This window comes from Microtus ochrogaster, chromosome 4 (assembly GCF_000317375.1).
Source record: "Microtus ochrogaster isolate Prairie Vole_2 chromosome 4, MicOch1.0, whole genome shotgun sequence".
In the NCBI taxonomy this organism is placed as follows: Eukaryota; Metazoa; Chordata; class Mammalia; order Rodentia; family Cricetidae; genus Microtus; species Microtus ochrogaster.
Window position 1 is genome coordinate 31,889,531 of NC_022011.1, and position 26,765 is coordinate 31,916,295.

General features: G+C 42.5%; 1 protein-coding gene across 2 annotated transcripts in view; it reads left to right on the forward strand.

Moving 5' to 3' along the window:
• The window catches only part of Urb2 (URB2 ribosome biogenesis homolog), a 27,646-nt gene extending 4,013 nt beyond the window's left edge, over positions 1-23,633 (forward strand). For both annotated transcript variants that reach the window (XM_005345869.3, XM_026778590.1), the window contains exons 4-10: positions 1,391-4,715; positions 8,539-8,690; positions 11,240-11,350; positions 13,248-13,490; positions 17,092-17,179; positions 20,034-20,173; positions 22,202-23,633. In XM_005345869.3, coding sequence (XP_005345926.1) covers positions 1,391-4,715; positions 8,539-8,690; positions 11,240-11,350; positions 13,248-13,490; positions 17,092-17,179; positions 20,034-20,173; positions 22,202-22,399 — 4,257 coding nt within the window. In that variant the 3' untranslated portion in view covers positions 22,400-23,633. The remainder of the gene's footprint in view (positions 1-1,390; positions 4,716-8,538; positions 8,691-11,239; positions 11,351-13,247; positions 13,491-17,091; positions 17,180-20,033; positions 20,174-22,201) is intronic.
• The last annotated feature ends 3,132 nt before the right edge of the window (positions 23,634-26,765 follow it).

Consider the following 26,765-nt stretch of genomic DNA (forward strand, 5'->3'; position numbering starts at 1 on the left):
TGTAGACCAGGCTGGTCTCGAATTGCTGTGACTTTTAAGCAGTACTTACTTGGGTGGAAATAATGATTGTTTCACGTAGTTGCTAATAGCTTAGCACCTCAGACGGCTTTGATTCTTAGATCTTATATGACCAGGAGCAAATCACTGGCCTTATAGTAAATTTTGGGATCTGCCTGAATTTGGAATTTTGAAAGCTGGAAACAATGTGTCTGCTGTATGATAAAAAGAAAGGTACTTACTGGCATCCAATTAGCTATGTAATTGAGGGATGACCTTGGAGTTTTGATCTTCTGCCGATAGTGTTATATTATTTGTGTTAATAAATAAAGCTTCTTGAAGATCAATGCAAAGCAGACACACTAGTCAGCCATACAGGCCAGGCAGTGGTGGCACACACCTTTAAATCCCAGCAGTCCACACAAGTTAGCTGTAGAGGTCGGGCAGTATGGTGCACACACTAGAGAGGAATATAAAATGGGAAGAGATAGGTCTCAGTCTAAGGATTCATGGAGGCAGGTTTGTCCATTTTCGGTCTGAGGTAAAGGTAAGAGCCAGTGACTGGCTGCTTGCTTTTCTGATCTTCAGGTTGAACCCCAGTATTATGCTATACTTGCCTTTTCCTCTTGAGTACTGGGATTACAGGCATGCACTATCACACTCAGTTTATGTAGTGCTGGGAATTGATCCTAGGGCTTTAAACATGTTAGGCAAGCATTCTACCAATGTAGTTACATCTCTTAGCACTGCTTTGGTGTTTTTAATAGGAAAATGTAATGACTGTAATATGTATATAGGACCACAGGATCATGACTCAAGCGCTACTTGATGACATCTGAGATAAGTTAAAGATTTAGGGTCTATACCTTTTCTTCCTAGTGGGTTGCCTCATCCAGCCTTGATACAAGGGTTTTTGCCTAGTCTTTATCACATCTTATTATGCCATGTCGATGTCCTTAAGATATTATGCTTTAATATCCTTAAGATGTCCTATTTTCTTTTGTAGGGAAACAGAAGTGGATCTGGGGTAAGGGGGAGGTTAGAGATGAGGGGACTGTGAGGAGTGGAGGGAGAGGAGACTGTGGTTGGGATGTATGAGAGAAGAATAAATAGAAAAAATATTGACTACTGACCTTTAAGCTTTGCAAAGCCTCTTGGAATTGGATGGCAGTAAACCTTTTCAGAATTGATACTGACAGGAGATGGATGTGTGAAGAAATTAGAACAGACACTTTATCTTTTATTGATGCATTAAGTAAGTATCAAGTTCATGTTAGAGGTAAAAAGTCCTGTTTCTCATCAAAATGGGAGAGGAATGATTGGTTCTTTCACACTTTCTGAGCAAATGTAGCTTCAGGGTAGTCATGACCTTTATTTCTTTTTTAATACTCAGGTTATAAATGAGAGACTAGCAGAGTTCTCACTTGTGGGATCCCAGAAGAATGTCTGTGCTATCCTGAGTTGCTGCCAGGGCATCCTCTCAACACCTGCCCTTGCTGTCATCTACACAGCCAAACCAGAGCTGATTGTAGCCTTGCTGAGCCACCTTTGCTGGTCAGTCTGCAGACAACCGGAAGGAGTCATGACAGTCCAGCTATTTGAAGTCATTCATCTGGCTCTTGACCATTACCTCAAGCTTCAGCAACAGCAAGCCAACCCCAGACGTGTCTTTGCAGATATGACTGGCCACCTCCTTCAGCCTTGCCTAGTCCTGAGACATTTGCTTTTTGGGGGCACATGGACACAGGCTGGTCAGGGCCAGCTACGGCAGGTACTGAGCCGAGATATCAGGAGTAAGATTGACACGGTTCTTCGAAGTGGTGTTTTTCGACATGATTTACTCTCATCTTATAAAGAGGAGCTCTTGGAACAGCACCAAGACAACGTAAAGATGGGGGTTCTGAAGAGTCTTCTCACTCCAATGGAAACTGTGATTAAAAGGCTGGTAGAGCCTGACTACATCAAGTCAGACCTGCATGCTTCGGTTGTGGCAAACTCAGTGTCCTTATTGTACAGACTCTTTTTGGACTCGTACCTTAAGGAAGAAAACCAGTTTCTTTGTTTTCAGGCTCTCCCCAGGTTGTTTGGCTGCTTGCAGATTTCACACCTGCAAGAGGGACAGATGGAAGCCCTAACCCTATCAGATTGGACCACAGAGCTTCTGGCTGTAGAGCAACTGCTAAATTCAGTGGCCACCACCAACATCTACAATGTGGCTGCTGACAGGATCCGACATGAGGAGACACAGTTCCACTTCTACCGCCATGTGGCTGAGCTGCTGATCAACCATTCACAAGCACCTGTGCCAGCTTGGTTTCGCTGCCTCAAGATTTTAATGTCTCTGAATCATTTGATTTTAGAACCAGACCTAGATGACCTGTTGTCTTCAGCCTGGATTGATGCAGAAGTAACAGAATTTCGAGCTAAAAAAGCCCAGGAGGTACTTATTAACACTGTCTTCCAGACATATGCCAAGCTCCGACAGGTGCCACGATTGTTTGAAGAAGTTTTGGGGGTGATCTGCTGTCCAGCGGCAGAGGCACTGAGGCAGCCTCTGCTTACCTCAGGCCCCTCTATGGCTCTCTGTGCATGCCTCTTGGAGCTGCCATTGTGTCAGATCCTGGATACATGGTCACTTGTACTAGATAAGTTCCAGTCTTTAGTCATACCCTGTTTGCAGAGTGACACTGACATGGCTTTGAAGGCATTGTCACTGAGCTCTCTGCTGCATTGTATCATGGTCAACATGCCAAGTCTGGACAACAGCATGCCTCTGCCCATCATCAGACAGACACAGTGCATAATGGAGAGGATGCTGAAAGAGCTTGTGAGGCCCCTTTTGGGCCTTCTCGTGGACCTCTGGAGCTCAGAGTCCGAGCTGTGGCAACAGAAGGTGAGTGACTCTGCACTCTTACTCTCTTACACCTGGACTCAAGTGGACACTACTTTCAGTTTGCACTGCAGCCAGTATCATTCTCTGGCAGGGCCCCTAGCTGGGGCTGCACTGGATGTCTTAACCCTCCCTTTGTTGCTACCAGGTGTGGAAACACAGCTTTGGAAGGAGGTGGAAAAGTGTATAGTTCAGTCCAGGTCTCTCAGTAGGTACTGCTTAGAACAGCTGTACCTGCAGAAGGTGAAAAGGACTTTGATGCGGACTAGTTCCCAGTCTAAAGAAGCCCTTCAAACCTTGAGGGATGACACTGCCCGCATTCTGGATTCTAGCAGAGACTGTTTAAGTCAGAAGACAGTAGTTGCCTGGGATAGGCAGGTGTCAACAATGAATGAGTCTACATATCCTGTAGCACACTGGCACCTGATTGTATCAAACCTCACAGTTTTAATACCCTACCTTTGTTTGGATGATGTGAAATATTTGGCCACTGTCCTGTTAAGAACTTTACCAGCAAATAAAGCCCAGGAAAGCTTGGTCCATGGTGAGCCATACATTACACTTGAGACAGTATCCACAGCCCTCCTGCACAGCCCTCTCTTTCCAGAGATGCCATCCCTTCATTCTGCCTTCCTGATGTGTATTACTGCAGAATGTTCCAGCATTCTGTGCTCTGGTGCCCATAGTGATCTGAGTCTTATTAGTCAGCGGTTTCCCTGGCTTTTTGAAAAGGACTACCACACATTTGTGGCTCACTGGGAAACCAAATTAGCAAAAGTTGGACTTGAAGGTGTAGAACCAAGAGGAGAAGTTGCCCAGAATTTTCTATCTATGATCAAGAATGGTTTTCCTATCAAGCTGGATGAAGAGCAGCTAAAAGTCCTCCTGGAGCTCTTACAAGTCATCTCCACCCTTCACCTGGACAGCCTCAAGCCATCTTACCACGTGCATTTTTTTTTCCTGTTAGTCTCCATGGCTGTCTCCACATTGGAGCATTGCTCTTGCCCACTAGCCCTCCAGTACTTGGTGACATGCTACCGACTCCTTAGTGGTCTGCAGAGGGGAAGAAATGCCCGCTCTGTATTCAGGGTCATGTATGTTAGTGACATCTTTGAGGTTGTGCTGACCTCACTGTTGCAAGCCAGCACAGAATTTCAAGTTAGGGAAGATGACCCCGATTGGCTACAGCTTCTTCAAGTGTTAGGGATGTTCTTGGAACAGCTAATGCAGATGCTTATCCAAGTAAAGCAGAGCTTGGTGCTCAATTTTGGAAAAATCACTGCCTTCCTCTCAAGATGTAGTAAGGAAGCTTCCAGCAAAGAATTGAAGATCCAGAGCCTTCAGTGCAGGCAGCTGCTTCTAGTGGCTCTAAACAAGTTGTGTCAAAGTTTGGGGCCTTATGTTAAGGAGCGAAGGCAGCTACTGCAGGCATCAGCACTACCTGAGCTGCTGCAGCAGGCCATGATGCAGATGGGTGCCATGCTGCATCTCTGCCTAGTGCCTGGAACTACAGGCCGCCGCCTGCCTTCAGTCTTCCTCTCAGCTGTCCCCACGCTTTTAGAAGTAGACCTGAGCCAACACGTTCGGGAAGGACAGCCCCAGATTTCTCAAGTGGTGGATACGGATAGAACAGTGCTTTCTCACATGGCCCTTTACCAGGATGTCTACATTCAGTTGCTGGAGGAGTTGCCTGCCCTGTCGGGGAATACTCAGTCTTTCCAGGCAGCCTTGCAATTTCTAACCTTGTTCCTTTTGGCCCCAGAGCTCCATTCCAAGGAGAGCTCTGTTTTTACTTCCATCTTTCATTCTGTGCAGAAAGTTCTTACAGGTAAGGTGGGTTTTTTGTTTTTTAATTATGTGTATGTATGTTTTGCCTGCATATATGTCTGTGTACCAAGTATATGCCTGGTGTCCTCAAGCCAAAGGATCATGTTAGATTCCATGGACTTGAAGTCACTGATGGTTGTGAGCTGCATGTTGGTGATAGGAATCCAACCTGGATCCTTTGAGCATTCAGCCAGTGCTCTTAACCACTGAAAAAATCTCTCCAGACCCAGTAAGGTGTTTCTCTCTGAACTGATTCTGCGTTGCAGAGGCTTAAGTCAAAGGGAACTCCATGGCCAAGTTACCGTGTTTCATCTCTTAAGATTCATCTGCCTGTCACTTCAGCATGTCCTACTGGTGTGTACCACAACTGTCCGGGCTCCCCCCCCCATCTGGCAGCTTCAGAAGGTACCACATGAGCAAGCTTGTCCTGTAGACACGCATCTGGGACATCATTTTCTCTTTCTGTTTTGGCATGTGTAAGCAGCCACCTTTCCAACTTTCCCTCCCCTGTGCACACTATACCTTTCTAGTCTTCTCAGGTCCTCTCATATTTTAGGGATTATTTTGTGTACATTCATGCCTGTTTGTTAGAGGCACAGTCTTACTATGTAATGGCTGACCTGGATCTCATTATATAGACCCGGCTATCTCATATTCCACACCTAGAATTTTTTTTTTAAGTCATGTGTATATGGGTGTGTGGACATATGAGTGCAGGTGCCTGTAGATTCTAGGAGAGGGCTGCTTATTCTCTGGAGTGCACATACGAGTGCACAGCTGTAAGCTGCCCAGCATGGATGCTGGGACTTCATTTAGGTTTTCTATGTGAACATTATGTGCCCTTAACCACTGAGCCATCTCTCCAACCCCCAATCATGGTTTAAGGGCTACTGTTCTTGTTCTTGGCCTTTAATTTGCTCTGGCCACAGTTGACTCAAATGGATTATCTCACTTGGGGGAAACTCCTATATCAGGCCTATAGTACTATAGATTAACTTTGAAAATTACATAAAATCTATTTTCCTCAGCACCCCAATCAGTGTGCTCAATTGCGTGTGTGTGTGTGTGTGTGTGTGTAGTAAAATAGACTCATCTAGTGTCATCTCTGTTAATGAGTTTCGCCCTTTTAAGCAGTTAAGACTTCAGACACAGACCAGTGAGAGAGCTGATGTCTTCCAGCCCAAAACTGACTCTGAAGCTGTATAGATCAAAGGTTTAGGGATTCCTATATAGCCATTGAAATGTTATGGAAATTATTTAGAATCATCTAAAAATATTCATGTTAAAAAAGTACACTATGCCAGGTACTTTTAAAGGTAGTGACACATGCCTTTAATCTCAGCACTCAGGAGGCAGAGGCAGGTGGATCTCTGAGTTTGAGGCCAGCCTGGTCTGCACAGTGAGTTTCAGGGCAGGCTCCAAAAGCTACCAAAAAATCCAGTCTCAGAAAAGAAAAAAAAATTACTAAATTATTGTGCTTGAAAGGGAGTTGTGATGCACGCCTTTAATCCTGGCACTCCAGAGGCAGAGGCTGCATAACAAGTTCCAGACCAAGGGTACATAGTGAGGCCTTTGTCTGAAAACCCAAACATAAATAAAATCTTAAAAAAGTATACTAAATAGAGTCGCTCCCCAAAGCAGACAAAGATGAACTGGCCTGATATCTTCTTGAATCTAGTCAGTACATATCATAGGCGGCAGAGGCTTTCTTTTTAGTTTTTGGGGCCAGAATAGGAAGTAGGTAGTCTTTTGAGGTTAGACTTTGTGGGGATGGGAGGCAAGAGTACATGCTGAGTAGAATTTGGCTGAGTTGATTTGCATAGAGAAGCTACGAGGGTACGGGACTTTTAGGAAGTGAAGCCACCTGGTCTGCCCGGGCCAGTACCAGAGCCGAGTGTGTGGACTGAACAGTGCTGCTGTTGTCTCTCTGTCAAAGACCACTCTGTCTGGATTCAAGTGTGAATGAACTGAGAAGACCCTGACTGTAATGGTCTATCTTTCCCCGTTAATAACTCAGAGATTGGTGCTTCCCTTACTGGAATTAACATCAAAGATTTTGTTAAAGCTTTTGACGGCATTCCAAGTGAGTGTCTTAAGATGGCAGCTAGCATCTGAAACTGGCTACTGTCAGTTTGTTAAGCAGAACTTCTGTATTCCCTTTTCCTACCTCTAGTGAGATGAGGCAGCTCTAAGCCTCACTTTTATATCCCTGGACCTGTGATATCAAATATAGGGAGTCCAGCATGTTTACATATATGAACTGTCAGACTGTCTAGTGAGCAGTCTGGAGGAATACTAAGTGAGGTGAGGCCCAAGGCACTGGGGAAGGAAGGGAGCATAATATGGTTGTTTTGAAGAACTGAAAGGTAGCGGTACAACAGCTTGTGGAGGTGCCTCTGCCATCCAGTGGTGCTTTTATGAAGAATGCATTCAGGCACTAGAATAGATTGCTTTAAGGGAAGCCAATGCTTTAGAGCTGGCCTTCTGTATAGGAGTATCTCTCCTCTGGCTGATTTGGGCTTCATAACAGTCAGATAGCCATTGAGGCTGCAGAAAAGAAAATATAGGATACCAAAACTCAACCTGAATTTGGTATTGGGGCTAGAGGATACATGTAAGCCAAGTGAAAGTGGCCTTGAAGTCCAGCCAGGCAAGTGTGGGTAGTAAGCTCTCCTGGAGAGGCTCTCCAATAGGTTCTATGTTCTTTTATTTGCCAGTGACGGCATCTTTTGCTGATGTGTTTGTTTTACTGATGAGTAAATTGGGGCTGAAAAAGGCTGTGAATCTAGGTCTTAGAGGTTGTAACCTGTGACTTAATCGGTCAGAGCCCCCAGTCTCTGTCCTCTTGATTGTAAATAACACAGATTGAGAGGCAGAATGTATTCTAGTAATGTGTGGCATTCTGAAACACATGAAGAATGGATAGGTCAGTGTTGGAGGGCTTGAATATCCTGCCGTGGGCTTTATTGCAAGATTGTGGGTCAGTGAAGTTCTAGAAAACACAGGATAGACCTAGTAGACAGTCCCAGGAATGTCAAGGTTCTTTTTGTCTTTTCACCGGAACCATGAGGTGTTGAGTGGGAAGACTGGTGATGAGAAATAAAATGAAAGCAATAGCTGGGACCAGGAGATCCTACACAAACCAATGACTTATGCCAAGTAAGTTTATTAAGAGATGTAGCATCAGACATACTATTTGCAGGGGTGTAGGGATGGGAGTGGATGGCCAAGTTCAGAAGAGAGCTAAGTCAGTCTTGGCAAAGAGAACATTGGATACCTCAGACATAGCTGCCTTAGGACTGGTAACAACAACCCAGGGAAAAAGAGTTTGGGTCCCCAGAAGCTGTAACTTTGACTCTTTTGAGGCATTGGCTTCAGTTTTTTACCAGCCTTCCCAAATCCACTCCTGGACGAGGATACAGAACTTAAAGTTCACATTGTCCTTTCATTGGAGCCTCTAAAAAAGTCTAGAGTCAGTTTGACTCCTCCTACCTGAGTATTAAATACTCCACTTCTCACCCATCCTGATTGTGTAAGGGAGGTAAGAGATAAAAATCGCCACATGTCTGCTGTGGTCCTGCACTAACCTGAGCATATTGTCATTTTCTGTTTGCATACACTGTACATAGGTATAGCTCTGGATAAGAGAAGGGCACCACAGTGAGCACCTATTCCTCTTTTTTCACCAGTATTTGGTTGTACAATTACACACCTCAAGTTATTAATGGCTACATGGTGTCATCATATGGTTACTTTGTAGTTCATTTGTAGTTCATTATCACTTATAAATCAGATCTTAACACTTTTGGCGTCTTTTCCTCCAGGTCCAGGTATTTCTGCTCGGGATATTGAGCCTCACTTAGAAGCCCTGTTCGCCCAAATGTTTGAGGCTGGGACAACAGAGCAGTTTGGGATCATACTGCAGTCTATTCTTCAGGGGCTGGACATCACTCAGGCATGGAAGTCTGATCAGCAGGTGGATACCGTCTTTCTTTTGTTTGACTGCAGGTGAAAGGAAGGATTGTTTTGATGATTTTTTTTTTTTTTGAGACAGGGTTTCTGTGTGTAACAGTCTTAGCTGTCCAGAAACTTACTCTGTAGACCAGGTTGGCTTTGAACTCAGAGATCTGCCTGCCTCCGCCTCCCAATTAAAGGGATTAAAGGCTTGTGCCACCACCGCCTGGCTTATTTGAAGTTTTATGTCACGGGCTGGAGAGATGGCTCAGAGGTTAAGAGCACTGGCTGCTCTTCCAGAGGTCCTGAGTTCAATTCCCAGCAACCACATGGTGGCTCACAACCATCTGTACTGAGATCTGGTCCCTCCTCTGGCTTGTGGGCATACATCAAGGCAGAATGTTATATACATAATAAATAAATAAATCTTTAAAAAAAATTTTTATGTCACTTTTAAAACTAGACTGACAAATTTGGCTGAGAGTGGAGGCAGAGGAGGAGCCTGTGGGAGGGAGCCCAGTTGTGGGACTATCTAGCTTCCACTGAAGATTCTTGCTTTTCACAGGGGAATTTCTTCAGAATTACAAAAGTGTGCTCTTACTGCATGAGATGCTAAATATTATAAAGACCATATAAAAAAGTCTCTAAGTTCATCTATCACAGGTTTTTTTGGAAATATTATTAAGGGTTAAGAATGAAGATTAAGAGAGATGCTTGTGAGAAAATAAGACACGTGTGAAAACGTGTGTGGACTTCTCAAATCATTGCCCACACACATTTTTTTTTGAAAAGTGCTTGATACGGCCAAACAGCTGTAGACCAGAACTTAAGAATTATGTACGCACGATTGTGTGTGTGTGTGTGTGTGTGTCTGTGTCTGTCTGTCTGTCTGTCTGTCTGTCTGTCTGTCTGTCTGTCTGTGTATACCCAAACACTCTGAGTATATAACTCAGTTGGTATTTCATTCATGAGGTCCTGGGTTCAAACTCCAACACTGGAAAGAAAAAGAAAAGGAGGTATTTGGACTCTGAGTTCATAAATCCAGTACTCTTCCATTTAGAATGTCTTATACAGCTAACATGTCAGAATGATTGTGGGTACTGTCTAGTCAGGTGTTCCCAGTGGCACTTGAGGAAAAAGTCCCCATAGACTGCTCTAGGCTGCTGCTGCTTCTCTTCCTCACTTCCCCCAAGCTAGGGTCTTGCCATTGCAGCCCAAATCCTGAATTTATAGTCTCCCCGCCTCCCCAGCCTCTCAAGTACTGTAAATATAGATATTTACTACTATGTGTAGCCTCATGTGAATTTTTCATTCCTGATCACTGATAATACCTGGGGTTGGTTTTTGATCTGAATTAAAGGAGAATTAAGAGGTGATTATGAATTCTGGGGAGGGGCATAGGAATAGTTCAGACACATAGCTATGAGCCTGAGGACCTGTACCATCCCTTCCAGTGCCTGCTATGTATCTTTATAGCACATTTGGGGCCCAGCTTCGAGAATGACTCTGGGTCTCTGGGCTTCCATTCATTCAGTGAGTGACTTGGGGGGGGCATAGCCCCCAAATTTTCATTAAACAAACATTAGAGAAGGCGTCATAGACAAGGGAAACTTGAACTGAGTATTGAAGAATGAAGAATTTGAAGGTGTGCGTGGGGTAGAAGTGTGTTTGTCTACTGGGGCAGAATGTGTACAATTGTGAAGAAATGAATGGGCTCCAAGCCTCAGTAGGTAAATGTATCCTATAGGTATGCAGGAAATTGAGAACAGTCAGATGTGCAGGTGTGTGCGGTCAAGAGAAGACAAGGGGAGAGTGTACAGGGCAGAAATTAGGATCTGGCTGGGGTTGTTTGGCTTCACAGTATTAAGGGAGAAAGAGGCCAGGCTTTTGTGTTTAGTAAAAGTAGGTCTTCTTGTCTGGTTTAAAGTTAAAAGCATTGCCTGCTGTCACAACATCTCACCCAGCATTTTTTTTGAACCTTATGAAATTTTTTGGTTTTTAAAATTTTGCCATATATGTATAAGTGCTTTGCCTGCATGTATATCTATGCACCTTGTTCATGCCTTGTGCCTGCAGAGGCCATGAGAGGGTATCAGATACCTTGGAACTGGAATTAGATGATTGTAAGCCATGATGTCAGTATTGGAAATCAAACCTGGATCCTCTGGAAGAGTAGCTAGTGCTCTGAACCTCTAAGTCATCTCTCCAGCGCCCTTGTGTAGTTCTTGATCAGCTGGAGTAATAGCGTCCTCTGTGGATAACATCTTGGCAAAATGGGGTCTATGATTAGACCATTCTTTGTTTTCACTAAGCTTGCTATCCTGGACCAATTCTGTGCCTGGTTTAGTAAGATACTCCCTAAGGGCCCTATTTCTGCTGGAGTTATGCTCATCACCGTTGCTTCCTCTCTGTGCACAAATGTGAAAGATGCCCTTCCTCTTAGAACTCAACCCTGACCAGCCTTTGTCCCTGTCCCCAGTAACAGGGTTCCATTTTATCGTCAGTCCCAGTAGGAGGAGCTCTCCTGTGGGATTGGCTATTTCTGTTCTAAAGTTTGCCCTTTCGTTTCAGGTGGTTTTGTGTGCCATTAGACTACTCAGTCTACTACTGAAATGCCCACTCAATGGAGAGAAGGCGAGTTTGCTATGGCGTATGTGTCCCCAGATAGTCACGGCTCTAATGGTGAGTGGTTTTTCCAAATGCACTCTCCAGCTCTTTTGTCATTCCCTCCTCTGTAAGACAGCTAGTCTCTTGGGATCTGCCGTTCTCTGGGTCTGTGGTTATTTCTTGAAGGTGGCCATGAACAGGTAACCAACTCATTTGTGTTTCCTATCTGTGTGCACTGTTAGACGAGTGTGTCGGGCACTGAGAACTATTAGACGGGAAGTGATGAGATAAATGGCAATGGCAAGGTGAATACTGTGGGCCATATACTCAAAGTAGGTTAAGGGGGATCCTTGGGACTGATCCTCCACAAAATTCTGTGGTCAGTTAAGCACAAAAAGCGTGTCAGGAGGGGTACGTGTGTGTAAGGCATGTGATACGGTAAAGGGGAATACTCTTATCCTACCAAAGTGTTGTGTTTTCCTCTGGCAGTGACTTGATTTCATTTTCTACTACAAAAGCCTGATTCATTGAGGCTGGTCTTAGTGTTTGCACCCTTGATTGAACCTGTCTCAAAAGGTTCTTACTTTAGATAGGAAAGAGCAGTACCTGTTTGCCATCATTACCATCCTGTTAGAACTTTTGCTATCTGAGAGAATTGTCATGAATCAGCATATTTCCAGAGCTAACGACCTGAAAACTAGACTACTCGTTTGTTTCCTCCTGTTTTCTAATTTGCTTCTTCATCTTTTCCCTAAGAATCTGTAAAACCAAAAGGCACGTGCTGCATATGTGTGTGTTGAAGAGACAGTGGAGAAGCAAGTTATTGAGTGGGATATGGAACATACTGATGGGTGGCCATAATGGTGACAATGTGTATTGATCACACTTATATGCGCCAGGTTAGAACCCTTGATGCCTCTAATGTGTGTGGCAGACAGGCTGCAGAGCCATGTTCCCTGCAGAATGACGCTCTTGTAAGATTCAGGACTCAAAGGCCACCTTAAATACTTACTGTGTCAAGCTAGAAACCATAGGGTGCTCTCTAGGTGACCCAGGAATATGGTTGTTTTTTTTACGCATTTGACTCTTTGTGGGGGCCCACCACCCAGTTCCCAAATAATCATACATAAAGGCTTATTCTTACTTGTGAATGCCTGGTTTTAGTTCGGCTTGTTTCTAGCTTGCTTTTCTTAAATTATCCCATCTATCTTTTGCCTTTGGGCTTTTTTTCTTTCTCTTTTTCTATATAAGTTCCCTTTACTTCTTACTCTGTGGTTTGCTGTGTAGTTGGGTGGCTGGCCCCGATATCCTCCTTTTCTTGATCCTTTATTTCCCTCTTCACAGATTTCTCCTCCTATTTATTATTTTCTTTGCCTGCCAGCCCTGCCTATCCTTTCTCCTGTCTTGCTATTGGCCATTCATCTCTTTATTAGACCAATCAGGTGTTTTAGACAGGTAAAATAACACAGCTTCACAGAGTTAAATAAATGCAATGTAAAAAAAATACATCTTTGCATCATTAAGCAAATGTTTCACAGCATAAACAAATGTAACACATTTTAAAATAACATCCCACAACACAGGGAAGTCCTTTATCTTGAGTCTATTCTCTCATTTTCTAGGAGAATAACTGAAAATCTTAACTAGACCTGTTTTATAATCACAGGCATTTGGGACTGATGATCTGTTTTGGGAAAATACTGTTAATGCATGTCTGACATGCAGTTTCTGTGTAAGAGATTGGGTGTGTCTGATCCCTTTTAAGAAATAGCTTGTCTTCATGGTAGATGTACTTAGCAAAAAGTGAGAGCTGAAGCAGCCAGGTCTATAGGAGACTGGATGATAGCTTGATTGTCCACATCATTTCCTTGTACAGCATAAGCAAACTGCCTTTATCATCTATAGCTTAAGTGATTTTGTTTCCTTGCAGGATTACCTTCACTTTCTTTTCTTTGTCCATCCTCCTTTGTAGCTGCAACACCGAGAGGCCTGCCAGGAACAGCCTGTGGCTCTAGTAGTGATTGAGCCTGTTCTCGATGTCCTGGCTGTTCTGTTGCGGAAAGGGGAGGAGACCATCAGCAACCCTCATCATGTCAGTCTGGCTTTTAACATTTTGCTCACAGTCCCTCTGGATCACCTGAAGGCACTGGAGTTTAGCAGTGTCTTCCAGAAGATGCACAATGTGCTATTCTCCATCTTACAGTGCCACTCTAAGGTGAGAGTAAGAGCACTGCAGCTGCTCCTATGTGTGTTGGAAACGACAGCTTCTAGAGGGGTAGCAGAAGGGCTGGGGCTGCTCAGTGGTGTATATGTGTGAGGTTCCTGTGTTATCCTAACTTCCAATAAAAACAAAAGCAACAGACAGAAAACTAAAGGAAAACAAGAAAGGAAAGCTCTACCATTACAGACTTTGCTTCCTGTAATTTCTCATATGTAAACATAGAAATACTTGACCTATTCTTCAGGCCGCTTGAGTTGTTCTTTGCCACATCTGTTACTTTGAGTGGTGTCATATATTATACAAAGAGGTCCATTATTTTGTGTTTGCTAATGATGTACTTAAATGTCACTACCTTGCTTAGATATGTTGGGATTATAATTCAAGTGCTAAAGAGAGTGAGAGTTTATAGTTACTACTGTTATGTTATACAGAGGCTAGGAACACAGATCTCATAGAAGAGAGAATGGCCAGCTAGCATTTGTTGAGCATTGGCTCTTTACCCCATAGTAAGCCTGTAAAGCATGTGATCCTATTTTAGCGATGAGGCTATTGAGGCTCAACGAACATTTTGACCACTGCCACTTCGTTAAATCTGAGTGTTAGGCCAAACCTATTGATACCTTTGACTGGGGTTTTTTTCATGCACCACCCCTAATACATGTGACCAGTAGGAATTCATAAATACTAGGTATGCTCATGTACACATACATGTTGAAATATTTCTAAGTATTTTGATAATCTAAGAATAGGTAGTCTACATATATGCTATGATGTGTGTTTGAAGGTCAGAGGACAAATTTGTAGAGATGGTTTTCTCTGTCCCTTTTATATAAAGTCCAGTGTCCAAATTATGATTCCTATTGCTGTGATGAAACACCATGACCCAAAAGGGAGTTGAGGAGAAAAGGATTTATATTTGACTTACAGTTCCACATCACAGTCTGTCACTGAAGGAATCCAGGGCAGGAACCTGGAGGCAGGAGCTGATGCAGATACCATGGAAGGTGCTGCTTCCTTCCTGACTTGCTCCTCATGGCTTGCTCAGCCTGCATTCTTACAGAACCCAGGCCCACCAACCCAGGGATGATACCACCCACAGTGGTCTAGGCCCTCCCCCATTAATCACTAATTAAGAAAATGCCTTTGCAGCAGGATTTTATGGAGGCATTTTCTCAATTGAGGCTTCTTCCTCTCTGATGACTCTAGTAGCTTGTGTCAAGTAACATAAAATTAGTCAGCATATTCAGGGATTGAACTCAGGCCACCAGACATGCATGATAAAAATCTTTACCCAGTAAATTATGTAATCTCCCCAGCAATGCCATTTTTAAGAGAAATGGTCTGTTCCAGAGACTTACAGCTGTCGTCTTTGGCTCTGCCTCCTTTGTCACTACCTTTGATAAGATTTTTTTCTTGACTAATTATTAAGGTTGTTATGAGACTGTATAATATAATGCAGCACAAATCCATCACAGTCTGAGAGTACAGATCTTGCTGAAAGTAAGATTAGAAAACTGACTCCTGGAAAGCTGCTGACACATGTGTTGAGTATTTAGTGAGTTTAGATCTGCATATAGAGAACATCAACAGAATGATATTAACAGGACGATGTGAGTGGTTAAAGCAGCTAACATTCACTGACACTGTCAGGTCTCATTAGGGAAGCCAGTGCATGGTTTTAGATCACATACATGTGAACATTCAGCTAAAATCCTCTCAGATGAATCTGGACGATATAACAGGTGCCCAGCATTGACTAAACACCCAGGAAGAGACTATGATGAGAAAACTTCACGTTACAATTATTTCCTCATGATGACCTGTTACCTTCGTTTTGCAAATGAGAAAAATGAGGTACACACAGGACAGATTTGTGAAGTTACCAAGGTGTCATTGTGGAGCTAGAAAGTTTGGTCTGGATTTGATAACTGTTTATCAGTATAACAAGGGTTCAGAGAGAACTTAGAGTATTGATGAAGCTCTGGGATGCTTTCCCCAAAACAGCCTCTTCTTCAACCTGTTGCAAAACGCCAGTATGAAAGGTTTGCTGTGATGATGTCTGGATTTTGTTGAGTTAATTATACCAGAGAGAATTGTTCTGGTGTTTCACTCTTCTTTTTAGTTGAACACGTAGAACAGTATGGACTAGTAAATAAATACTCAGTGGTGCCTGCATTGTCAGTATGGTACTCAGTAGCCTGAGACATGTTGGCCACTTGAAATGTGGTCAGTATGGCTAGGATCTGCATGTTTAATTTTGCTTAATTCTAGCTAAATTTACATGAACTCATTGCTGTTTGGCTGGACATTGTGGTTGTGTTCCTGATGTGAGGTATAAAGAAAGCATGTTGGGGACTGGGGAGATTTAAGTATGAGGAGCCCAATTTGGATCCCCAGAATCCATGTAAAATGGGACATGGTACCCTGTGTCTGTAATCCCAGTGCTTTTTTGGCAAGTTGGGAGGTGGAGATAGGCAAATTCCTGTAAGGTTGAGGGTCAGCTGGCCTGGAGAACACAGCAGTGAACAACAAAAAGGCTGTGTCTCAAAAATAAGGTAGAAAGCAAGCACTAACAACTAAGGTTGTCCTCTGATCTCTACATGTGTGCTGTGGCACGCATGCAGCCACACTCCATACATGACTATGCATGCACACAGATAGATACAGAGATTTAAAAAGCATATTTTGTCATTTTAGCCTCATTTTTCTTTTTCTTTTTTTCTTTTTTTAAAAAAAAATGAAATAAAATCGTCTGGTGTAGTAGTAAATGCCTGTGATCTCACCACTTGGCAAAGGCAGGAACAGTTCTATGAGTTTGAAGCCAGTTTGGTCTACATATGAATTTGTGATACACAGTGAATCTTTGTCACAAAGGAAAAAAATGAATTTAAAAATATAAGAAAGTGAGTGGGGAAGGGAGAAGCAGTTGGAGGATGATTAGACATTTAAGAAGGTTAGGAGTGAGCTAACCTTTAAAAAGATTGTGTATAAGAGTTTTATCCGCATGTATGTATGTGCAGCATATGCATGCAGAGCTCGTGATGTCAGAAGAGGGTGTCTGATCTGGAGTTAGACACAGATGGTTGTGAGTTCCTCTGTGGGTACTGGGAACCAAACGTAGGTTCTCAGCAAGATGATTTGTTCCTAACCACTTAGTTATCTCTCCAGTTTCAGGAGCAAACTTCTTAAAAGAGTTGCTTAGTCTCAGTGTTCAAGGGAAAGTCCTAGCTTTGACTAAAATGAGGTTTGATCCTCATTTTAAGTGAATTTATATAATCTTTTTTTCTTCTTAAATACCAATTCTGTGTGTTTCTAGAGTATATTAGAACCAGTGTAGAATAAGCACAGACTCAGCCAATTTTAAATCAAGGTGCCCCACAAATTTTGAAACGTGTGCAATGTAGAACCCCCTACTTCCTAAAACGTTAAAACAAGAACTAAGGAACCAGATGTGAGCCAGATTTCAGCAGTCATTTTAGCAAAAGATAAGAGAAGTATCTGTGCTGCACAGCAGGGTTTACATCTCTCTGTATTTCCTGCCAGGTAAGCAGACAAAAGATCACTGACCTACTTCTGTGTTCCTCTATTACTACAGGTGATGCTGAAGGCCATTTCATCCTTCTTGAACTCGTTTAATATACTATTGTTTTCAGTTATGCATGAAGGACGGCAGAAAGACAAAGGTAATTCAAAGTAATGGCTTCAGGTATATAGATTCAAGTGTATTTATCATGTAGTGTTTCTGACTGTAAGTATTTCTGAAAATAAAGCCACCAAATTGAGTTCACATAAAATATGTTCAGATTATCAAGTGAATATTCAAGAAAGAATTTATTGAGAAATATTTATTTTTATTTATGGGTGTGTGCACATGTGAGTGTGTATGTGTGCAATGCTAATACTGGTGGAGACCAGAAGAGGGTGTCTGCCATCCTAGAACTAAAGTTAGGTAGTTTTAGGCCACCTGATATGGGTGCTAGGAATGGAACTTAGGTCCTCTGGACCTTAACCACTGAGTTCTCTCCAGCCTCTTGTCTTAGTTAGGATTTTTATTGCTGTGATAGAACACCATGACCAAAAGCAACTTGGTGGAGGGAAAGGGTTTAATTTCAGCTTACCACTTCCAGGCTATACTCTGTCACTGATGGAAGTCAAGGCAGGAACTTAGTGGCAGGCACTGAAGCAGAGGCCATGAGGGATGCTCCTTGCTGGCTTGTTCTCCATGGTTTGCTCAACCTGCTTTTTTATGCAACTCAGTACCAGCTGCTCAAGGGTGGCACTGTCCCCTGTCACATGGACCTTCCCACATGAATCATTAATAAAGAAAATACTATTAATAATTTGCCTACAGGAAATATTATGGAGGCATTTTTTCAGTTGTTCTTTTTCCCAACTCACTTTAGCTAAGGTCAAACTGACAAAAACAAGAACAAAACTAAACACTACCCAGCCAGGGCACCTCTCAAGATAATTTTTGTTTGAGACGGGATCTCACTATGTAGCTCTGGCTGGCCCAGAACTCAGTATGTAGACCACATTGGTTTTAAACTAACATCTGTCCTCCTGATTCAAGATCATTTTTTAACTATTTCAGATCATCACATTTTACTGTATTCCAAACGTGAATGCATCTGGCATCTCTGATTGAAACTTCTTTTCTGGAAGGAAGGGGGTGGAGGAGAAGAGATGAGAGGTTGCACACTATTGACAGATGTTGCAGTTCTCCCTTTACTCTGCCAGCTGTGAACAGCTAGCTGGTGGCATAAGGAATTTATCTTGCATAACACAGTGCATGTGTTCATCTAATTAATATTAAAAATCTGCTGATGTGTAGGGCTGGTAACAAGTTCCTTCTCTTTGATAGCCTTTGCTGGTATATGACTGTCTGTGGTTCCAGTTAAGGTTATTTAATATCCCAAGATGCTATTCTTATAGTGATGTCTTCCCTGATGTGCCCAGGGAGGCAGACAGGCAAAGCAAGGTCTTGCTATGGACTGTGGAAGTGTGGCTGTATGCTATGTCAAGCTTGTCCCTTGTCACACGTTCTGAGCATGCATGGAAGCATGTGCTTCATGTTGACCTAACTCAGTTCTCTCTAATCCCAAGATTATTCTCTGTACTTATGGCTTGGTCCACAGGGTTTATCAGTTCTATTCTCCTTATTGGGTTCTGATGCACTCTTATGATTATGCATGAACTCAGTGACTGCAATAATCAGTCACTCATACTGTCTAAATGGAGATTGTTAGGTCATGAAGCACATAGCTACAGTGTGGGCCTTGTGAAATACTTCCCAAATATTAACTGAATTTCATAGAAATTAAATTGATCTAGAGAACTACATTTGTTAAAGATAAGATGTCTGTGTGTTTATTCTCAAAAATTACTGTACATATTAAAAATTAGTTTTATTGAGGTTTAATGTTTGCATGATGCGCTTCATCTGTTTAATTGATAATTAAGAACAAACTGAAGCCACGCCACAGCCAAAATATAGATTCTTTTTGCGTTTGAGGTCTGTGTCTTTGTATTAGGTCTGATCTTGAGCAACCACCAGTCTACCTTTTGTTCGTGGGTTTGTTTGCATTTTCCAGATTTATAAATAAAGTTATAGCAATTACTGTGCTCAGCAAAGCTTGGGAGGTGCTATAGCATGGCCAGTGTTCCCTATCAAGTCAGGGCAGACTTGGGGAGCTCAGGAACTAGATGGTCCTACACTGACTAGCAAGGGAGGACTGGAGTGAGAAGTGACTCTGGGAAGATAGGGGGAGGAGGGGATTGTCGGCTGACGGCCTTATATCTTATCTCCATTTGCCTGTGAAAGGAAAATCTTACACAGACAATTTCTAGAACTGATAGAGGCAAAGGCATAATTTGGAACTCTTTTAAATCCTCTCAATAAACTGTTTGTCTTGAAGATAGTCTTCATTTGATCCTGTCTTATAGCAATCTATCTCCTTTAAAATGATAACAATCATAGATTTCATCCTTACGTGAATTGATTTTTCTAGTTAGATATTGTATTAGTTAATTGTCTCCTGGCTGTGATAAAATACTGACATAAGCAGCTTAAGAAAGAAGGGGTTATTTTGGCTCACAGTTTGAGGAGATACAGCCCATCATGGGGACAGAAGTATGGGGTGGTTGGTCACATTGCTCTGTAGTCAGGAAGTAGAGATGAATGCTGGTGCTCAATTGGCTTTCCTACTCCTTTCCCTCATTTTTCAGCCCAGGACCCCAGTCCATGGAATGGTGCTGTCCATTTCAGGGTGATCTTTCTTGCCCACTTAATACTAGGTTGACAATAAAATTAACTCAGAGGACACCCCCCCCCCCCTCCGAAAAACACATGGACTTGAATATCATGTTTTTTACTGTTGTCATGTTTGGACATATCTTTTACCATATTTTTATCTACAAATAAGCCAGTAGAGTCTGGAAAGAGTAGAGAGTTGCAGTCAGTTCTACTTATAGTAAGATTATAGGGCTAGAGGAAATGCTCTTGCCATTTCAAAACTAATCATTTTCCATCTGTAGGAAGCATGGATGACTTGCCAGTGGTCCTTGAGTGTGCACGCCTGGTGGAAAGGATGTATAGCCACATTGCTACTCGAGCTGAGGAATTCACTGCGTTCTCCCCATTCATGGTGGCCCAGTATGTGACAGAAGCACAGAAGGTAAAAACGTAGACTGAACATGCCCATCAGGGGTTTCCATTCACAGTCTTAGAGCATAGCTTTTTACCAAAAATAGCAATGATAGGCTCACAGCAGTGGACTTTTCTGTACGTGTGTGTGTGTGTGTGTGTGTGTGTGTGTGTGTGTGTGTGTGTGTGTGTGTGTGTGTTCAGCCTTATAGAGTTATGGGTAGAACTGAGGGACGTGTAAGGGTCATTGGAGCCCCTCACTGAAGTTGCTCAGGACTCCAAGACTCCCAGGTCTCTGGTTCCAGTACAGACTTGGACCTTGGACCTGTTTCCTTTTCTTGTTATCCAATAAGCAAGTGAAATCTCACCCAGGGCCAAGAACTCTTATGGATCCAAACCAGCAGACCTGGAGAAGAGGGGCCTGGGGCAGTCATCACATTCATTTGCTCCTAGACACGCAGAGCAGACTACAGGGTAGACACACTGGGAATTTTGTTACTGCTGATTTTTGTTTAAATTTATCTGGCTTTTGGGATTTGTTGTTTTAAATGATGAATTTATCATTAAGAGTTACTTGTTCACATATGTCCATGTACTGTTTTCACACTTCCATAAGCTACTGGTGCCCCGTGGTCAGGCCAGTTTAGGACTATAAATGACATTGGAACTTTACTTTGATTAATGAATGCCAATGTGTCAGAGTCAAGTGAATAAATCCATTTGCTTGTATTTGTATAAACATGTTTACATGCTTTCTGGGATATAGCAAGTCTGGTGGATTGGATTGGTACTGGGTCTCTTGCATGCATGGTAGTTGGATCTCTTGGTGGGCACTGTAGAGGAATGTCTAGCTAGAAAAGTCAGCATTTCTCCAGGGAGGTTTGGTTGAACAGCCTTTCTAGATTGCTTCCTTCCCTATTTCAAGTAACTGTAACTGTTGAGTAACTTTCCACCCCACACCTTCTTGTCATTCTAGCAACTTTATCTGGGCTAGGGGGTGGGAGGGAGCAGCAGTGCTAAGTGAGTGCTTGAGAAGATACTTATACTGGTTCTGGAATGACATGAGGACTTGTCATTTGATTTCCTTATGCACATTTAACAGTTTTATCGAAGCTTGATATACCGTAGCATGTGAGTCATTAACATAAAAGCTTTTGATGAGAGAAAAGCTTGTACTTTTTAACTGGAGAATGAAAAGAGACATAGTAATTTCATTTTGCTGAGGTACAAAAAGGAAAGTGATAATTGGAACCTTGAAGTCATATTGTTCTAAGATTTATTTTATGAAATCTCTGGTCTCCTGGGTTTATTATTCATCTTTAATTTAAACTTGTCCATTTTTTTCTTTTTGTTTTGTTTTGTTTTAATCTTGAAAACCAAAAGTGCTTGTGAGTTATTAAGGCCATTACATCCTGGAATCCATTGGCAGAAGTCTAGGTCTTATCTTTCATTTATTTTTAAATTTAGTAATAAGAAAACACTCCATATACATTAGAGACTGCTACTGAAAACCATAAATTCTCCCAGGCAGCATGTTTAGCTTTAATTAAATGCCCAAGAGTAAAGACAACCAGAGAGATCTCTGCATTCATTCCTGTGTTTCTGTAGACTAGATGTTGTGGGAGGACCTGTGAGAGACAGACAGATTTCCTGGGAAGACCCTGTTGGTCAGGAGATGCTGCAGCCTACAGGCCTGCTTGTTTTGTCTGCTCTGTGTAGTACGGAATCCCAGTGAAAACATAGGAAGATGTTTCTAGTTCTTTACTCTTTTACTTCCAGCTTAGGTTTACAACAGTCTCTCCATATCATATTGCTAGCTTGGGATGAGTAGTGGTTAATGCTCATCCCACTCAGTGAGTTTAGAAGCTGCTGGGATATGTTTTCATTCACTGACCATTGATCCTAGCTGTAGAAACTGCCTTTGTCTTAGAAAGTCTGAAGCCCAGGGATCTGTCTGTGGCTGCACCAATTTCATTCTGCTTACTGAGCTCTGATGTTTTTAGCATGTTGCCTGATTTGTCCCTGGTTTGTGCTTAGAGCCTTCCTCCTTCCTTCCCAGGTAACCTTGTACCCAACTGTGAAGAACCTGCTACAGGAGGGAATTTATCTCATCTTGGATCTCTGCATAGAGCGTGATATTCAGTTTCTACGGGCCTCGCTACAGCCTGGAGCGCGAGATGTCTTTAAGGAGCTGCACAGCGACTACCTCAAGTACCACAAGGCCAAGCATGAAGGAGAGAAAAGATATACAGCCTAGGCCACACCACAGAAGCACACTTACTGGTACATCTTGCAGAGGCTTCATGGTTCAGAGTCATAGAGGATGTAAGGCTTCTGAAATTCTCATGCACATTATTAGCAACTATGGGAGCTCTTCCTGCCACCCGAGTCCCACCGTGTCTCACTGTGTATCCCTGACTGGTTTGGAACTTACCATATAGACCAGGCTGGCCTTGAACACAGAAATCCACCTGCCACTTCCTTCTGTATGTTGGTGCTAAAGGCATGCACCACTTTCGAGATTATTTATTTTTATAGCTTTTTAAAATTTTAATCTGAGTATTCTTTAATATTCCTCTTCCTAGGATGATAAGGATTGAACCTGGGGCCTTACACATATTAATTTCACACTTCTGCCATTCAGCTACACCTTCATGCCTCAGTATATCTTTTTATAAATAAGTGTGGCATAAGAAACCTGAAAACAGGTTTTGGGATTGGATGAATTTAATGGAAAAAAATTACTGATCATTATGACTGTACCTAATGTCCTTTTCCTTTTTGCCTCTCCTGGCTGGAAACTGTAGGACTGGTGTTTTGCTTCTGATAGCATGGGACTGTAGTTAAAGCCTGTTTGAATAATTCTGACCTTTAAACCAAGTAGCACAGAGACACTTTACAGCTGCCACTCTTGTGCCTTTCCTCTGAGAATTCTGGTGGTACTGGGGGAGCAGCCAGGGCCCTGGATAGGATGGTATGTACCTATCTGGTAGGTAGGTGTTCTAGCACAGGAGCTAGGGCTCTTGCTTGTTCCTGCTTCAGTTTGAGAAGTTCATTATAAAACTTCCTGCTTAGTTCGAGAAATAATGTTAACTGTTCTTACTATCTAAACAGTGTATTTTAATGATCTCAGTTACCCAAACAGCCTTTATTACCACTTAAGAAATACCTTGTTTAGTCTCTTTGTTGTGTATGTGTAGATATATAAATATATAGTAAATTGATCAAAATGTGTTTTAATGTTTTCTTTTGTAACAGTTGTCATATTAGAGTCAATAAACATATTTGGTATTTTTTAATTAGCATAGCTGCTTCATTTACTAAGTCCCCCATTGTCAGACATAGGATTCTTCTACACTTTCCTTTATAAATATTGTCCATGGCTTGATTATTTCCTAAGACAAATTCACATAAGCTGTTTGTTTGTTTAGTTTTGAATACTATGTCTTGTATTTTGAGACAGGAATTTATTCTATAGCCCAGGCCAACCTTGAACTTGATCTTCCCGCTTTAGCCACGTAAGTATTTGGATAATAGTTGTGTGCCACTGTAGTTGGTTGTTTTCTTTCTTTTTTACATATCACTGGTTAGCCTGACCAGAAAGTCATATTAGTTTTAATAAACTTCTATAAATATTACCCACTTACTCTCTAGAAAGCATATACATTGATTTTTTTTCCCTAAGTAAATCTGTCGCCACTTGATTTGTTCTACGCAGATAGGAATTGTGGGTAGGCAAGAAGTTCTTTTTTTTTTTTTTTTTCTGAGAAGGGGTTTCTCTGGGGCTTTGGGGCCTGTCCTGGAACTAGGTCTTGTAGACCAGGCTGGTCTCGAACTCACAGAGATCTGCCTGCCTCTGCCTCCCAAGTGCTGGGATTAAAGGCGTGCGCCACCAACGCCCGGCCCAGGCAAGAAGTTCTGGTGCTGACAGGCACCAGCCCTTGAGTGCCCGAAGCATAGGAACTGGACTGGCAGACCCAGAAGTCAATGGCTTAAGGCTAGAGAGCTGGAGACAGTAGGCCTTACAAGTCTTAGAATTCTGGATCTTGATCCTTAAGTAGAAGGCTTAACTGCTGTAAGCTTTAAGCACTTGGCAACTATTAACAATCCTTTGCTTCTGATAGCCATGAACAACAGGCAGTGGTGGCATGTAACACTTGTTGGTGTTACAGCTCTTAAATGAGCCTTGAATACTGAGACCTGAGCTCTCACAGTGACCAATGTTATAGCTCTCAGACCCAGGGTGCCTGAAATGCTTGACCTTTGACAACGGTCAGTTCTGTGGTTCTTCAGCCTTAAGACTCTAGGCATTTAAACCTTGGCAGCTTTTTGGAATTGTCAGTCCATGTTGTTCCTTTTCAGCTCTGCGCTGATTCTGGTCACTTTCTAGAACTCTAGCTACCCTTTCACTGCTGTTGTTGCTGTCATTAATGACCGTCTTTGTCACCGCTACTTCTCTGCCTCTGCTTCCATCTCTTAGGTTACCAGCTAGCTCAGCCTGTTCTCACTGATACTACCAAAAAAGCAAGCAAGGAAAGATTGCTTGAGCTAAGTATGATGGTGCATGCCTATAATCTCAGTACTTGGGAGGTAGAGGCAGAGGATCAGGATCAGTTTGTCATTCTCAGAGGTTTTGAGGCCAACATGCATACTGCATGAGATCTTGTCTCAAAGAAAACAACAGCAAAAGACTGCTTACAAGAAACCTTCTGTTGGACGCAGTCGTGATTATAACAGTAGAGTGCAACACAGGAAAGTGTCCTAAAGTCAACTGAATTGGCTGCAGTGCTTGTATATCCAGAAAAGAGATGTGGTAAGTATGTTTATACCGGTCACAGGCCTTCTCTGGCCACCGGGAAGGTGCTCCCTGCCGGTCTGGGTGAAAATAACTGCCGAATCACTGAGCCTCACTGAGAAAGTTACTGTAGGGTGTCTGGTGTAACAGTCGTAGTTCTTTGTGGAGCTGGAGTTGTGTGCAACAAGCAGATGTGATTGAATGTAGTTTCCTCAAGGTATTCATAGAGTATGAAGTGGGTAGACTACCACAAACAGGGTTGTGCTGATAATACGCTGCTCATGCCAGCTGGGTCCCAGGGAAGGGTCTAGCAGCTGCCAATTAGGGAATCAAACACCCTGGTCCCGACATCTTATTTAAAGGAAAAGTAAACATTGAAGAGGTGCTTATACTAAAGACCTTCATTTAACAATATTGGTGCTCTAGTGATGGTTAAGTGTTCCACTCTTAGTCAAATACTTGGGGAAGGTTTTGGATCATTTTATCTGTCTCAAGTCAGTCTTCACCACCATCTTCATTATCACATAGCTCAGGTTGATCTTGAACTTGCTGTATTGCTGAGTGCTGAGATTATAACGCATGCACCCATATGGTCTTGGGGTTTGAACCTAGAGCTCTGCATGCTAGGTGGTGGAGCTACAACACTGTTTTTGTTTTAAAGATTTACTTGTTTTTACTCTATGAATAGTGTTTTGCCTGTATATGTGTGTGTTTACCTTGTACATGCCTGCTGCCCATAGAGGTCAGAAGAGGGCATTGGATCCCCTGGAACTGGGGTGACAGCTGGTTGGTTGTAAGCAGCTATGTTAGTGCTAGGAACTGAACCCAGATCTTTTGGAAGAGTATCAAGTACTTTTAGCTGCTGACCATTTCTCTAGTCCCACATTTTTATTTATTTTTTGATAAGAGAGCTATGTCATTTTCTTTTCAATTGCTTCCATTGCTCAGAGTATACATTTTACATTGCCTGTTTAAGTTTTGTTTTATTTTTTTGGTTTTTTTTTTTGGTTTTTCGAGACAGGGTTTCTCTGTGGCTTTGGAGCCTGTCCTGGAAATAGCTCTGTAGACCAGGCTGGTCTTGAACTCACAGAGATCCGCCTGCCTCTGCCTCCCGAGTGCTGGGATTAAAGGCGTGCACCACCATCGCCCGGCCCTATTTAAGTTTATGATGTAAATTTTCTTTACATAATTATTTTCTTACATAATAATTTTTTCCTTAGACTATTTTTTCTCATTCACTGACTGTAGAATTCATTTTGTAAACTCTCCTGATTCCCTCTTTCCATTCGGTCAAAATGTAGACTTTTTAAAATGATTTTAAGGAGAACTCGTAAGAAAATTTCTTTCTCTCTTTGTTGTTGTTTTTTGTTACAGGTCTTACTGCAGCCTAGGCTCATCTTGAACTCCCTTGTGAAGTATACACTGGTCTTGAATTCACCATTAGTCCCTTCAGTCTCCCTAGTGCTGGATACCAGTGGGCCCCACAATATCACACCCTGTTTTTCATGCTCTGCATGGAACAGACAATATGAACTAGATTGAATACCTATGAAAAACTGGTGCTTTATGGCCCAAGTCTGATTTTATTTCCTTCTCTGACAAGACTTGAAACATCTTTGCATGAGGCTTGTCTCTCCTCCCTCTGTTTAGGCCTTCAGAGCTGGTTAACTAGAACTGGATTCCAGTGGGCTGGTAAACTTTTGCTTCTAGCTGTGTACTGACAAATTTTGTTTTCCTTAGGAAGTTGCTGCAGGAACCTTCAAAGGAGGCTTGGTTGCCTGGAGATGAGGTGCAGGGAATAATGGGTCTTTCAAGGCCTCCTGCTATA